The 15,215-nt window shown below is 46.2% G+C and overlaps 1 protein-coding gene across 4 annotated transcripts; it reads right to left on the bottom strand.

Moving 5' to 3' along the window:
- Window positions 1–257: 257 nt before the first annotated feature.
- Window positions 258–14,968, bottom strand: Tacc3 (transforming acidic coiled-coil containing protein 3). Of its 4 annotated transcripts, none has more exons than XM_027387205.2 (15): window positions 14,815–14,968; window positions 12,149–12,311; window positions 11,870–12,012; window positions 7,959–8,040; window positions 7,005–7,644; window positions 5,182–5,234; window positions 4,778–4,881; window positions 3,896–3,983; window positions 3,711–3,812; window positions 3,163–3,239; window positions 3,040–3,083; window positions 2,252–2,412; window positions 896–1,002; window positions 685–805; window positions 258–456 (listed from the first exon to the last, which is right to left on the bottom strand). In XM_027387205.2, exons 2-15 carry the CDS (start codon window positions 12,308–12,310, stop codon window positions 391–393), a joined length of 1,950 nt encoding a protein of 649 aa, XP_027243006.1. In that variant the 5' UTR covers window position 12,311; window positions 14,815–14,968; the 3' UTR covers window positions 258–390. The 4 variants fall into 4 exon arrangements, with proteins under 4 accessions (XP_027243006.1, XP_027243007.1, XP_035307964.1 ...); XM_027387206.2 differs by lacking the exon at window positions 14,815–14,968 and adding an exon at window positions 14,019–14,312; XM_035452073.1 differs by lacking the exons at window positions 12,149–12,311; window positions 14,815–14,968 and adding an exon at window positions 9,040–9,485 and having other exon boundaries at window positions 7,005–7,313; window positions 7,521–7,644; window positions 11,870–12,008.
- Between the last annotated feature and the right edge of the window lie 247 nt (window positions 14,969–15,215).

Genomic DNA, 15,215 nt, shown 5'->3' with positions numbered 1-15,215 from the left:
GGAGGCAGAGGCAGGCGGATCTCTGTGAGTTCGAGGCCAGCCTGGTCTACAGATTGAGCACCAGGATAGGCTCCAAAGCTACACAGAGAAACCCTGTCTCAAAAAACCAAAAAAAAAAAAAAAAGAAAAGAAACCAGAAACCCTGTCTTCAAAAACCAAAACAAAACAAACCTGCAGAAAAGACACTTTCAAACAAGCTGAATTACCTGGAAAAACAGGTAAGTGAGCTTACTATAAATAACAGGACCTGGGTTGACTTTGAGTTTGAAATTAAGAAACTTTAGTCTTCAAATGTAACTTAGAAATGAATAGGGGTTAAAGACCACACAAGAGACAAATCAGACAAACACAGAAATGGGCAGACAGAGGGTTGGTGATGGCTGGCTGCAGTCAGATCTTCTCCACCTTAGAGATGAGGTCATCACAGATCCGGGTCAGCTCATCAATTTCTTTAGTCTGAAGGAGAAAAGATAAGGTTAGTTTCTGTAGGGTCTCAGAGGAAGTGGCAACTGACTAGGAAGGTCCCACTCTTAAGTAGGAAAGGAGACTAAAATAGAAAAAGGCTGGCTCTGGACTTCCTTAAAGAAAAGGCCAGTAGAGATGTAATTAAAAAAAAAAAAAAAAAAAAAAAAAAAATGACCCTTTGTCAACTCCAGAGCAGGACCTGAGGTTCCTGTGCCCTACCTTGTGTTCCACAGTCTTCTCCAGTGAATGGATTTGCATTTGTGCCTTCCTCAGGCTTGCCTGCAAAGCTAGCGCCTCTGCTTGAGCCTTGCTACGTACTTGGGCAATCTCCTCATTTGCTCTTGAGGGAAAGAAACAGAGAAACAGACTAGGCCTGGCCCAGCAATAAGCTAGCTAGCCCTCCCTCCCAGGATGGGTATCTGGTACTCACAGCTTGAGCTTTTCTTCGGCATGGGCCTTCAGTGCCTGGTACCTCTGGCCTTCCTTTTCAATCTTCACTATGTATTCCTCAACACATTTCTTCAGTGAATCTTCATTCTTGAGAATGAGCAGATAGGAAACACTAATGGTGCACCGTTCCATCAGAGCCAGAACCTCTCCATGGCTATGGGGAGTCCCAGAGTCAGGTGCAGACTGTGGACACTTAAAGCTTTTGGGGACATTAGTGACACAGAACTTTGCATTTTCCCTTTAGGAAAACCTTCTTGATGTACATTTATGTCTAGCCCACCTTCAAGGTACCATTTCTGGACTTCTATCTCTGGGACCCGGGGGGTCTTGTAGTATCAGGTACCATTTCCTGCCTAAGAGTGCAAGTCATGAGTAGAACCACTGCACACTGTGGGCTATCGGCAGCACAATCATGAGGAATATATGCAGTCTTACTCCCCACAGCACTCTTTGGGCCTCTCATACTCACAGTGAAAAGTTGATTACTGTGGGTCATGTAGCAAGAGGTACCAGAGCTCAGTAGCTGGCTCCAAAATGACTTATTGTATCCACAGACACCAAAGGGAAAGTCCAGTTTGCTCACCATCTGACCTTTTCTTCTTGTTTTTGAGAAAGGGTTTCTCTGTGTAGCCCTAAGAACACACTCTGTAGACCAGGATGGCCTCGAATTCAGAAATCTGCCTGCCTCAGCTGCCCCAGAACTGGGATTAAAGGTGTGAACCACCACCACCCAGCTCAGTTTGCCTTTTCTTTTTTTTTTTTTTAAAGAGATTTATTTATTATGTATACATTCCTGCATGTATGTCTGCATACCAGAAGAAGGCACTAGATCTCATTATAGATGGTTGTGGGGCCACCATGTGGTTGCTGGGGATTGAACTCAGGACCCCTGGAAGAACAGCCAGTGAGTGCTCTTAACCGCTGAGCCATCTCTCCAGCCCTATCAGTTTGCCTTTTCTTTTCTTGCAAGGTTTTGTGTGTGTGTGTGTGTGTGTGTGTGTGTGTGTGTGTGAGTGTGTGTGTGTGTGTGTTGTGGTGTTGCTGGAGATTGACCAAGGGCCTCATGTATGCCAGGCATACTAACACTGAATGGAGAAACCTCCAGTCTCCTCTGAGGCTCCATGCTTACAGACTCTAAATAAAACCTATGCTTCACAAACCTGGCTGTGCTCCTCTACCAGAATCTATTGGGTACAGCTTGTCTTGTTGATAGGACATCACATGGTCTGGTGCCAATGAAAAGTAGTCAAAGACCCAGGCACACATAACACAGCTCATGATTCCCACTCTTATGGGCTATGCCCTGTTAAAGGAGGACCAAAGGGATACAACGCACCTTTCGATAGCCTTCAATCACTTCTTTTTGCTTCTCAAACCTCTTGAAAAGGTCAGAGAAGGACTTTTCCATGGAGTTCAGGTCTGCAGTAAGTTGGTCTCTCTCTTTTAGGACCTTTTTGATTTTGTCTTCTGCGAGTTCCTTCTGTTTCTCAGCCTCCTCTTTAAAAAGTTAAGTATCTGGGATTAGGACGCAACTACTACACTGGATGCCAGAAACAGCCCCAAAACAAAGGGTGAGACAGAGTAGCAGGAGAGATGGGTAGCCAGGAGCAGGGTGCAGCAGCTATGGACACTAACTGTCCCATAACACATTAAGTACCCTTCCCCCTTCATAGGCCTAGAACACAGCTGCTTCTTCCATGTCAGCTTCATGAGGAGCTTGGCCCAGGACATAGCAGTGAGATACTTCAGTAACAACAGCCAAGACTGGAAGAGGCAAGCGACAGTGCGGTCAACTTAAGGTTCATGTAAGGACATATGTCATGTGCTTTATCCGTCTTGGGGGAAGAAGAGCAGGAAGACCTATCTTGGCCATTGATAGATCCTTACAAGGACACCCAGGTTTCCACTCAGATATTTTCAGTTATTTCTGGGGAGGGTAAGGCAGGACAGGGCATAGTATGACAAGTTTCATGACATCTGTCCCTCATTAGAGCTTTGGCCACCAGCTATTCAGTGAATGTCACTCACGTGGTTATCTCCTCCCTTCATTAACCCTCACCCTTAGTGGTTCTAGAGCACAGGTTAGAAGAAATGGACAGTATATCGTTACCTCAGAACACTCACCCATTGATTTGTACGCGATCTTCTCAAACCCATCCACTATCTTCCTATAGAAGGAGAGAAGATAAGTATCTGTGGCTCTTCATGCAAGTAGACCTAGGTCAGCATTGGTGCCTGTAGTCTTACCCCATCTCCAAGTACTTCGTGTTGAGGTCCTCATACTTGCTTCTCAGCTCCAAGTTCTCCTGTTTTGTTGCATTTACCTACAAAAGCCATATACTGGGTTGGCAGGTGGACCACAATCACAGGTCTGTGGGGTGCCTTTCTCACCAGGGACTGTTTCATTCACACCCAAGGTCTCTGAAGCCATGCCACTGTTATGGGAACTCCATTCATGAAGCCAAGAAGTTGGGCCATGCTCATGAGGGCAACTTGCTGTGGTAGCCCAGCAGGAAGTATTTCTCAGTGTTAACCAATTAGCCACAAGGGGGCACCACAACCCCACTTGGCTGTACATAAGTAGGCACCACAGGCCCAAGCTCAGTGTGGAACCCTCAGGCCTGTCCTCGTGCTGTTCCTTGATCGCTGAGACAGAAGTATGAAGGAAATCCCTGTAGACAGTCTGTATCTGGTCAGAGTACAAACTGCACTTATAATAACCTGTACCTAGCTCTCAGCTATTCCTCCAAAACAGCCTCCAATTTTTTACAACACAGCCACCATCTTGTTCTCACCAATGCGTCCAGGTCTTTCTGGCCGTACTGTAGTATATCTACAATAGGCTCAGCAGGAAGGAGACCTCTTGGCTCAAGGACACACAAGGGTGGGCCTGACACCTGTGGGGGTAAAACATGGGCCTTAAGATCTCATTCATCACTTTAGACCACAAAAATTGCTCCAATGATGCTAAAGTACTTACAGGATCATCCAGAGTTCCCAAGAAATCTAAGTCCACAAGCTTGGCTTCCATTGGGTTTCCCAAGCCAGCCTCATCCGCATCCTGTATACTGAAACCAAACAGGCAGCAAGATCATCTCAAGCTCTGAGTATTGAATAGGGAATAAAAGTCATTGTCTTAACAAGCTTTGTGTTTCGATCTTGTCTAAAATCAAACAAAGGCTAAGAATCCAGAATGTAGAACTGGGCCTGGCAGTTACTGGCTCATGTCCCCCTTCTCCCACCTGTCTACTCACTGTCCCTGTGAGCCACGCTTTGCTCAGAGCAAGCTGTGCAAGTGTGGTAGATACCTTACTGTGGTGCCTTCAGAGTGCACAAGGTGAATACCTAGCCTAGTTAAGAGACATCAACTCTTCTCTGGTTTTCAAGGGTCTTGTGTGAGATTTAGCAAGTAATTCTCACTATTACTTGATTACATTTTCTTCCAAAGTAGTAGACCCTAGCCTGGATTTTTCCCATAAATGTCAGATTTGAAGGCCCTATGGCTTCTGTCACAACTATTCAGATCTGCTTTTATAGTACAAGTTGTCATAGGTGATTTGTGAAAGAACAGGCATGACTGTGGAACTAGAATTCCACTCATAAAAATTGCTATCTGACCTGACTCAGTTTGGTAACATATTATTGTGTATTTAATGCTTGTGTCTATTAGGTGGCCTGTGTGCAGAGAACATGGCAAGTTCCTAACTAAAACATGGACTACCTGATACATATCCTGTTTGTCAGCCACCATTACTAATTCTAGTTGTTAGCCCTTTTCTAGAAATTTTGAATCAGTGAGTATACTTAGTAACAGCCATTAGTCTGCCTGGCTCATGCTAACATCTTCAAAGGAGGGACATACCTATTTGTCACCGGAACCACTGGCATTGGCCGCAGTGGACTCTCTTTCAGGAGGGGATCAAATTTCAAATACAAAGACTGCTTCCTCCAGGCTGACTCCTTAAACTGAGAGTTGGAAAGACGGGACAAGGAAAATAAGCAAGATTCACCATTGCTTTAACAGATATAGCCCCAGGAGCCAGGGTGATCTTGTTGAGCAAAGGGGGCTAGGGAGACCACAACACAACCTGATTGAGTCCAGGATTATCTGGGAGTGGGGGGGGGGCACAAGACAAGGGCTCTAGACTCAGACATGACCGAAACTACACAGGAACTGCAGGATGCTCCAGGCACCAAGGATAAATGGCTTAGGCTGATTGGGTTATACATTTCAGTTGAGGCTGCCATCAAGAGCTAAGTACCTACCGAGGAAGTTCCAAACTGTTCCAGATAATCCACTTCAGCACAAGTACCTAGAACTGAAACAGTGAATAATAGTAGTCATTTACTTTGGAAGCTGCAGGCCTTGAGGGCTGCATACCCAAGTACATGACAGAGTGGGATCACTGTTCTTTCATTTGGGGTGTGGGGTGTGTGTGTGTGTATGACTTAGGGTTTCTCTGTGTAACAGCTCTGGCTGTCCTGGAACTCACTTTGTAGACCAGGCTGGCCTTGAACTCAGAGATCTGCCTGCCTCTGCCTCCTGAGTGCTGGGATTAAAGGTGTGCACCACCAGCGCCCAGCAGGATCACTGTTCTTTGAAATAAATTCAGATACTGTTCCCAGAAGTCTAACTAGCAGCTTCCCTGCTTCTATGAAGAAAGCCCCAATCAAGTCCCCAGTTTTGTGCAGGGAGAGGAATCCTTTCTCTTCTCCTTCATATTCAATAGACACTTAAAAAAATTCTATCTAGGGGATGGAGAGATGGCTCAGAGGTTAAGAGCACTGATTGCTCTTCCAGAGGTCCTGAGTTCAATTCCCAGCAACCGCATGGTGGCTCACAACCATCCATTATGAGATCTGGTGTGCAGATATACATGGAAGCAGAATGTTGTATACATAATAAATAAAATCTTAAAAAAAAAATCTATCTAAAGTTGATCGAATGTGGTGATGTGGAACCTTTGGAGTGTCCCAACTGTTACCTTTTCTTTCTGGAGATAGTCCAGGCTGGCCTTGAACTTCCTATGTAGTTAAAGAGGACCTTGAAATTTTTTGTTTTCTTTTCTTGAGTCTTTTTTTTTAAAGATTTTATTTATTTATTACGGATACAACATTCTGCTTCCGTGTATATCTGCACACCAGAAGAGGGCACCAGATCCCATTCAAGGTGGTTGTGAGCCACCATGTGGTTGCTGGGAATTGAACTCAGGACCTATGGAATAGCAGTCTGTACTCTTAACCTCTGAGCCATCTCTCCAGCCCTTTTCTTGGTCTTTTTGAGACAGGGTTTTTCTGTATAGCCCTGGTTGTCCTGGAACTCGTTCTGTAGACCAGGCTGTCCTCAAACTTAGAGATCCACTTGCCTCTGCCTCCCAGGTGCTGGGATTAGAGGCATATGCCACCACAAAATTTTTCTTTTAAATTAATTTTATTTATTGTATGTATGTTTGTTTGCCTGGGTGAAGCTATGTAAATAACATGCAAAAAGGAGCCTGTGGGGGTCAGAAGAGGGCATTGGACACTCTGGAACTAGCATTTCAGGTGATTGTGAGCTAACATGTGGGTGCTAGGACCCAAACCCAGGTCCTCTCTAAGAAAAGTATTAAGTGCTCTTTTTGTTTGTTTTTTGAGATTAGGGTTACTCTGGAACTTTCTTTGTAGACAAAGCTGGCCTTGAATTCACAGAACTCTCTGCTGCCTCTGCCTCCTGAGTGCTAGGATTAAAAGGTACGTGCCACCACTGCCTGGCTGGTCATGGTAGGTATAGCATCACAGCAATAGATAGTAACCCTAAGACAGTATCTCATCTCCTTTTTACCTCCTCTGGTTTTTCCAGACAGGGTTTCTCTGTCTAGCCTTGGCTGTTCTGGAACTCACAGATCTGCCTGCCTCTGACTCCTGAATGCTTTGATTAAAGGAGTGCACCACCACTGCCTGGAGTGATACCTCATCTTTTTAAGGACCAAAAGTTTGTATATGAATTAGCCAGAACACAGCCTTTGGAATAACTACCTACAACCTGCAGGAATGTAAGTGTCCACAGAGATTTTACGGAAAATTGATGGTGAAATATTGGGGCCACATACCTTCTGCTGGGTCTCTGAAATTCTCTTTCTCTAGATCTAATATAGGACCTGGTCCCTGATGAGCAGGCTCCAGCACTGGCTCACTAAGAGGGGCGAGGTCACCATCCATCATAGGCTCTGGTCCCTGATGAGCAGGCTCCAGCACTGGCCCAACAGGAGGGGCGAGGTCACCATCCATGACAGGCACTGGTCCCTGATGAGCAGGCTCCAGCACTGGCCCAACAGGAGGGGCGAGGTCACCATCCATGATAGGCAATGGTCCCTGATGAGCAGGCTCCAGCACTGGCCCAACAGGAGGGGCGAGGTCACCATCCATGATAGGCTCTGGTCTCTGATGAGAAGGCTCCAGCACTGGCCCAACAGGAGGGGCGAGGTCACCATCCATGATAGGCACTGGTCCCTGATGAGCAGGCTCCAGCACTGGCCCAACAGGAGGGGCGAGATCACCATCCATGATAGGCTCTGGTCCCTGATGAGCAGGCTCCAGCACTGGCCCAACAGGAGGGGCGAGGTCACCATCCATGATAGGCTCTGGTCCCTGATGAGAAGGCTCCAGCACTGGCCCAACAGGAGGTGCCACCGGCACATTGTCCAGAAAACTTGTAGAAGCTGAAGTGCTTGAGGAATTCAAGACTACCTCCTAGAGAGAAAGTCAGCATCACCTTGTACAGTGAGGTCCTTGGTGAGGGGCACTGCCTTACTCATTCTCCTTAAACCCAGATGGGGAGGCAGCTCTAGGGGAGGGGAAATAATAATGCTGTATCCCACCCTGTCACCAGAAGATTGCTGGTGGCCTCATCTGTCATGTTATTTTTGTTTTGAAACAGGATCTTACTCTGTAGCCCTTGCTGTCCTAGAATTCAACTCACTCTGTAGACTAGGCTGGCCTAGAGCTCAGAGATCTGCCTGCCTCTGCCTCCCAAGTGCTGAAATCAAATGTGCACACATACATACCTGAACCTCACCTTCTGCTCTTAGGATCTCGGCTGCTATCTGAACGACAGGTGTATCATCCATTGGGGCTAAAGGCAGCTGACTGGAGAGACAGAGACATCAGAGCTGGATCTTCCTCATGTTCCCTGCTCTGGCATTAAACTATTATTTACCTCCCTCTTATGTTGTTGGTTCACTTGAGAAGCTCATGCTAAAAGATACATGCAAGTTATGGGTTTCTCTGGAGGTAACAGACTACTTGGCGGCTGGCACGTTAGCACCTAATTTCATGTCATAGCTGCCTCCTGGAATACCTAAGGACAGGGGCTTGCTGTGGTACCAACCGGCTTTCTCTCACCTGACTATGCTTTTTCCTTTTTTTTTTTTTTTTTGGTAGAGAGATGGTCTTACCACATAGACAAGTCTGGCTTCAAACTCTTGATCTAACTTTCTCAGCTACAATGCTAGGGTTAGAGGTGAACTACCTGCATTGATTGTTAGTTAAGCTGTACATGTGCTGATGTGCTTCAAGTAAGACAACACTGGAGCACCTCTCTCAAGGTCTTGGGACAGGGACTATGAAGCTGTGTCACTCTAGTTTTGGACACAGCTAAAACCTGTTTGTCTTGAGACTATGGAAGGGAAGCACTATCCTGGTACATAAAGAGGTAGCATTGGGATTAAGTGCACTGGCTGCTCTTCCAGAGGACATGGGTTCAGTACCCACATGGCAATTAACAATTGTCTATGACCCCAGTTCCAGGACTTCTGACACCCTCACACAGATATACATGCAGGCAAAACAACAAAGAACAGAAAAACAAACAAAAAACACCCCAAAACTATAAAAAAGAAGTGCTATCTTTGGATGTAGGCCCTAGATTACACACACCAGTAAGAAGCTGCTCCTGGCCAGACATTGGCGCACACCTTTAATCTCAACACTCGGGAGGCAGAAGCAGGCAAATCTCTGTGAGTTCGAGGCCTGCCTGATCTACAGAGTGAGTGCCAGGATAGGCTCCAAAGCCACAGAGAAACCATGTCTTGAAAAACAAAAAACAAAAAAGCTGCTCTTGACAGGATGTTCCCCTTTCCTACTTACTGGCTTGGAGAGTTCTCCTTATCTGTAGGCCCAGCACTCAGCTGCTTAGCCACAGGCAAGGCCAACCTTCTCTTGGGACTTTGTGGAAGCTTAGTCTTTTTGCCATTACACTTGGAGTCACCTCCAAATAGGTTGAAGTTTGGGTCATCCAATTTTTCCCAGTTAAGGTGGTAAGAGCCCCAAGAAGCAGGCTGGGGACATTCATCTCTCTCTTTTGTCCCATCTGTTTCTTCTGCTTCTTTGGGGGCCTGCTCCTGGCTGGCCTCTGATTTCTTCAGGAGAGGCTGGAGGCCAGTTTTCTCTGCCAGTCTCCTTGGTGAAGACACCTTTGTGTTGGTGGTATCATCAGAGAAGTCAAATTCTAGGCTTATGGAGTCATGACTTGAATGGATGACCATTTGGCCAATGGCTTCTTCTTGAAGACTTGGGTCTGTGGCCTCATCTGCCTAAAGAGGGTCAGTTGGGATGGAGTTCTTAGAACTAATGAACACAAATAGAAAGGAATCTGGGTGCCTGCTGCTGGCTCAAGGGTGCCTACAATCCTGGGGCAGGGCTGAAGCCTCATAAATCAGGTCTGGAGTGTTTTGCTTAGCTTTACTAACTGAATTGGTTCTATACTAAATGAACTTCTACATAAACTGCCTATAACTCTCTTGATTAGACCCATTCTTTCATAAGGTAAGAACTGAGAGACTGCTACATCACCTCCTAGGTTGGGACCTCGGCCATACTAGAAGATAATCCCTGAAGAATCAAATACCTAGCTAACCACTCTGGTCATTCCCCCACCTTCCACCAAACAAGCTCCATGAGCTACCACCTGGCCATCGTTCTGTCTTTAGTATGCAGATGAATACCTTAAAATAATGAATGGCAATATGGCACATGTATGCCTAGGTCACCAAGGATAAGCTAACCAGTGACACTCATAACAGGTACTACTCAGAGCTGCCCTCTTGGCTGTATAGTGGGAGACAAGAACTTCCTTGGCCTCAAAGTAGGCTAGATTCATAGCAACCAAGTGGCAACTGTTTGCTCTGTGTTTCTAAAGTTGTTCTATGCCAATAGTTGTTCAACTAATCTCATCTGACTGAATTTCAGAAAAATACAAAATGAAATTGTAAATTAACAAGGACACCTAAAAAGAACGACAGATTTAGATGTGCTTTGAAAATACAGAGACAGCACAGAGCTGAGAAATGTCGTGACATTAAAGTTAAGAGCACAGGAATGAGGTTTTATTCCTCATGCTTTTCTATGTTTATGTTTCAAACAGTGGAATCAGTAAAAATAGAACAAAATCATACCAGAGACCCTTCCTGCTCTGGATAAAGATGTGTTCTTGGTACCAGATTGGTCAAGTAATAATTCCAAGGCCCTCCTTTCTAGGCACAGTCTTAGTATCTGCTTGCCATTTCAGTAGGATTTCTGCCAGGGAAATGCCTAATGTACCTAGGGATGAAGCCTCTCTCCATCCTTTTAGCCACATCTTTTTTTTCCACCTTAGATTTTATTTATTATGTATACAACATTCTGCTTCCATGTATATCTGCACACCAGAAGAGGGCACCAGATCTCATAATGGATGGTTGTGAGACACCATGTGGTTGCTGGGAATTGAACTCAGGACCTCTGGAAGAGCAGTCAGTGCTCTTAACCTCTGAGTGATCTCTCCAGACCCTAGCCACATTTTTTTTTTTTTTTTTTTGAGGCCACATCTGTTCTTATTCCTCTTTTGTGGATGTTTACACAAAGATATGTGGATGCATGTGCACACTGTGCATGTGTGATGTGTGGTATATGTACATATATACATATGTGTGTCTAAGCAGCCAGAAGTCAACACCTGTTATATCTTTCTCAACCACTCTGCACTTTACATCTTGGAGGTCAATGATTTGGCCAGAAAGTCCCAGGTTCTCCAATGTCCACCTCACTAGGGCTGGAATTAAAGGTGTATAGTTCTGGGTTTTTGTTGTTATTTTTTTAAGATTTATTTATGTACTTTATGGACATGAAGATCTGTCTTTGAGAACACCAGAAGAGGGCATCAGATGGTTGTGAGTCACCATGTGGTTGCTGGGAATTGAACTCAGGACCTCAGTAAGAGTAGCTAGTGCTCTTAAATGGTGAGACATTGCTCTAGCCCATATTCTAGGCTTTTTAAAATGCAGATACTGAAGACTAAACTCAGGTTCTCATGCTTGTGTAGCAAATAGTACCAAGGGAGTCATTTCCCAAGCTCCAAATAATTGATCATATGATAATTTCTATACATACAAGTTCTTCTCTTTTTTTGGTTTTTCGAGACAGGGTTTCTCTGTGTTGCTTTGGAGCCTATCCTGGCACTCCCCTCTGGAGACCAGGCTGGCCTCAAACTCACAGAGATTCACCTGCCTCTGCCTCCTGAGTGCTGGAACTAAAGGCATGTGCCACCAACGCCCAGCCTATACATTTGAGTTCTATCTGCTCTCTCCAAGTGTTGAGTGTGGGAAGGCAAGCACTGATTTCAAGCAGAAGGGAGAGATGAACAGAATTCAACAGGAAGGAAACTATAGGTAATTTTTTCTGGAAATGACATCTAGTCATTCTACCAAGTTAAAAAAAAATAAAGACTGGATGGCAGGGGCACAGCAAAAGAGTGAAGTATGGAATTAAAACAGTCCAATTATCTGATGATTAACTCTCCACTAACAACTGTGCCAGATTCTGCACTTAAGGGCAGTGATCAGAGAAAAAAAAATAGTCCAGCTATGACAGGACTGAAGGCTTTTGCAACAACCCCCAGAGAGGACAGAATTGCAGGACATTAAATGGAATCAACACTTACTTCTCCTTTTGTAAGCAGACGCAGTGATTGTTTTCTAGTCCAATATTGTCATCCAGAGCAAAAGGAGTCTCAAGTTTGCTGGTCATATTAGGACTTAAGATCCTGTGTGTCTGTGGATCCCGAAGAGGTGTATGAAAAGTCACCTAGTGAAAGGTGAGGAGAGTGTACATGCTCCATGATACAAGCCCTCACAAACAAACCCAAGTGCTACAGCTTAAGGGTCTCAGAAAGCCAATCCCAGAGCACCTGATGAGTACATACATTACAGTCCACACTTACCTTTGCAGCTTTAGCCTGGTTCTTGGGTGGTATGTTTTCTTTCTGTGATGGACGAAGAACAGAGGATCTTCCGGTAAGTTCCAGTTGTGAAAACAGGAAGTTTGAGTTTTCTGAACTCTTTTCACTGGGGACATTTTCCTCATTTAAGATATGCAGGCTCATTCTGGAAAAAAACAAACAAACAAACAGAATATATTTTAGTCATTAGGAAATCAATGATGCTGCAGCCTATGTACAGAAATGCCCCACAAATACATCAAAGAGATACCTCTTCCTGAATAAGTAAAGCTAGTACCCTTCACAGGTATAATTAGTACTTCATGTAGGTGTCATCTGCCAGAGAAAGCCTCAGAGTCCCTTGTATTGTATTAGGTATATTGCCACCTCCTGAGCCAATTGCTAATAGGGTTCAGGTTGAGAAAGAAAAAAACCAGGTGTTTATAGAATGATTTTAATTAATGTATTACAGGGCAAGAGCTAGGGGATGTAATCCTGGTTTTAAGAAAACCAAAGAGCTGGGTAGTGGCACTCGCCTTTAATCCTAGCACTTGGGAAGCAGAGGCAGGAGGATCTCTGAGTTCAAGGCCAGCCTGGTCTACAGAGTGAGTTCTAGGACAAGCTCCAAAGCTACAGAGAAACCCTATCTTGAAAAAGTAAAACAAGCCGGGCATTGGTGGCGTATGCCTTTAGTCCCAGCACTCAGGAGGCAGAGGCAGGTGGATCTCTGTGAGTTTGAGGCCAGCCTGGTCTCCAGAGGGAGTGCCAGGATAGGCTCCAAAGCTACACAGAGAAACCCTGTCTCGAAAACAAAACAAAACAAAGTAAAACAACAAAACCCTCCAAAACAAACAAACAAAAAACCCAAAGAAGGTGGGCAGTAGTGGCACATGCATGCCTTTAATCTCAGCACTTGGGAAGCAAAGGCAGGGGGCCATGGGTTCTTGGGGGTGAGCCCCTTAGGAGCTTTCTGGTTGAAGAGCAAGGAGAGGTATTGGGGAGAGAGGCTGCTTTTGACTCTGCTTTAGGAGCCCAGGAGGGGAGAAAAGGACAGAACCAGAGGTTCTTATAGCCAAAGAAAGGTAGACTAGGTTGCTCAGCCAAGTACACAGGATATGGGGTAAGGAGAAATCAAGAGCAATGTTTAGGATTTTTGGCCTTAAAAAAAAAAAAAAAGGATTATCAGAAAGCACAGGGAAAGGGCATTGGAATGGTATGTATGGCCTTAGATGAAGTCTTAAAGGCAAGAAGATGGAAGAACAGCTGGTCCTGCTTCTGCTTAGGAAGGGATTTTGTGGTGCCCCCCCCCCCCAGGAGAGGGGTGCATGTGAATGGGAGGTCGAAGGTTGACATGAGGTGTTTTCTTCAATTGCTTTCCACCATATTGGAATCTTTAACTGAACCTGGAGCTCACTGATTCAGCAAGACTATCTAGCAAGTGAGTTTCAGGGATCCTCCAGTCTGCCTGCCTAGTGCTAGGGTTACAGGCAGGAGCCGGGCGGTGGTAGTGTATGCCTTTAATCCAAGCATTCGGGAGGCAGAGGCAAGCGGATCTCTGTGAGTTTCAAGACCAGCCTGGTCTACAAGACCTAGCTCCAGGACAGCCTCCAAAACCACAGAGAAACCCTGTCTCGACACTCCCCCGCCCCACCCCGGCCAAAAAAACAAACAACAAAAAAGGATTACAGGCATGCCACTCAATTTTTAGGTGGGTTCTGAGGGCCTGAAGTCAGATCCTCATGCTTGTTTGGCAAGCATGTTACTGAATGACAAGTCAGGCTTGGGCTCTGCTGTCCTCTTGGTGCAGGAGTGACTGTGATGGGGGAGAGGGAGCATACACAAGCTTTTGGTGTTGCTGTGCTGTTGTGCTTACCTTTGAGATTAAGCATGGAGTCCAGGTGCCTATGAGAGGTGACACAGGTGGAGTATGGGGAGTGGGAGGAGAATGAAGGAACTCTGACCTGCGGCAGTCAGTTGGCAGGTGTGTAAAATCAAGAGCTCGTGACTGATAATAACATTTCTGAATCAAATACTACAGGTATAGGCATGAAGTCATCCTGAGGAAAAAGGACTTGGCCCCGAAGGACCCTGTTTAGAGAAGGGTGCTGTAAAGAAGAAAATCCATCTGACAGGACCATGAGTAGTTGAGAAGAAAGCGTCTCCAACTGAAGTCACGTACTCTGATTGTGGCCAGGCTGTATAGAAGGACGACTGAGATGCACTAGCCTAGGAACAAGAAACTGTCCCTGGGACAATGTGTTCAGACGACAGACAACAGATAGAACAGTTTTTCAGAAAAGGTGGAAGAAAGAGACCTGGGGCAAAGGATGTTCTGGCTCCGAGACGCGTGTCTCATACACGACACACTCGACAAGAACAGGAGCCTGGGGAGATAAATACGCCACGCGCGGCCTCTTTGGAGGACACCAGCTGGGTCAGACCGAGATCACTGGCAGGCCGGCCTGCACGGCCCAACCCGAAATGCAGTCCGCGAGCGCCAGTCCTGCCTAGGAGACTTGGTACATCCGTTATCCCAGAAAAGAGCACCCTTGAGCCAGGAGTGGGCCCTCAGCAAAGGGAGAGAGCGAAGCTGAGGATGGAAGGAGTCGCAACCCAGCACGGGCCGATCCCCACCACTCGCCCGCAGGAAATGGGAAGTCGCCGTTTACCTGCCTACTGCTGACGGGCCCTTGGCCCGCGCCGTCGCCCACCGCAAGAGCCGCCCCTGCTTGCTCTACGCTGGGAATTCGAGCTGGGGAAACCCGAGACGTAGGAATCCCAACAAACTCGCTTTCGCAGTTCGTGACTGTAGTCCGCTGAGCCCGCCTCAGATTCAAATACCGAGAGTTGACGTTCCGCGGCCAATCAGCGCGCGGCAGGAGAACGCCACAACCGCTGACGGCCAATAGTAGGCGGTACTGGTCCCGCCCTTCACGCGCAAGCAGTTCCGCTTCCGGGGCTGAGGGCACGGGAAGGAGTGTCGGGGCGTTTGGGTACGGTAGGCTTGCATGGCAGGCCAAGTCAGCTAGTCGGTAGCCTGTTAGTGTAGGGTCCACCATCTCTTCGACAA

The sequence above is a fragment of the Cricetulus griseus genome, assembly GCF_003668045.3.
Source record: "Cricetulus griseus strain 17A/GY chromosome 1 unlocalized genomic scaffold, alternate assembly CriGri-PICRH-1.0 chr1_1, whole genome shotgun sequence".
Lineage (NCBI taxonomy): Eukaryota > Metazoa > Chordata > Mammalia > Rodentia > Cricetidae > Cricetulus > Cricetulus griseus.
This window is presented reverse-complemented; position numbering and strand designations above follow the sequence as displayed.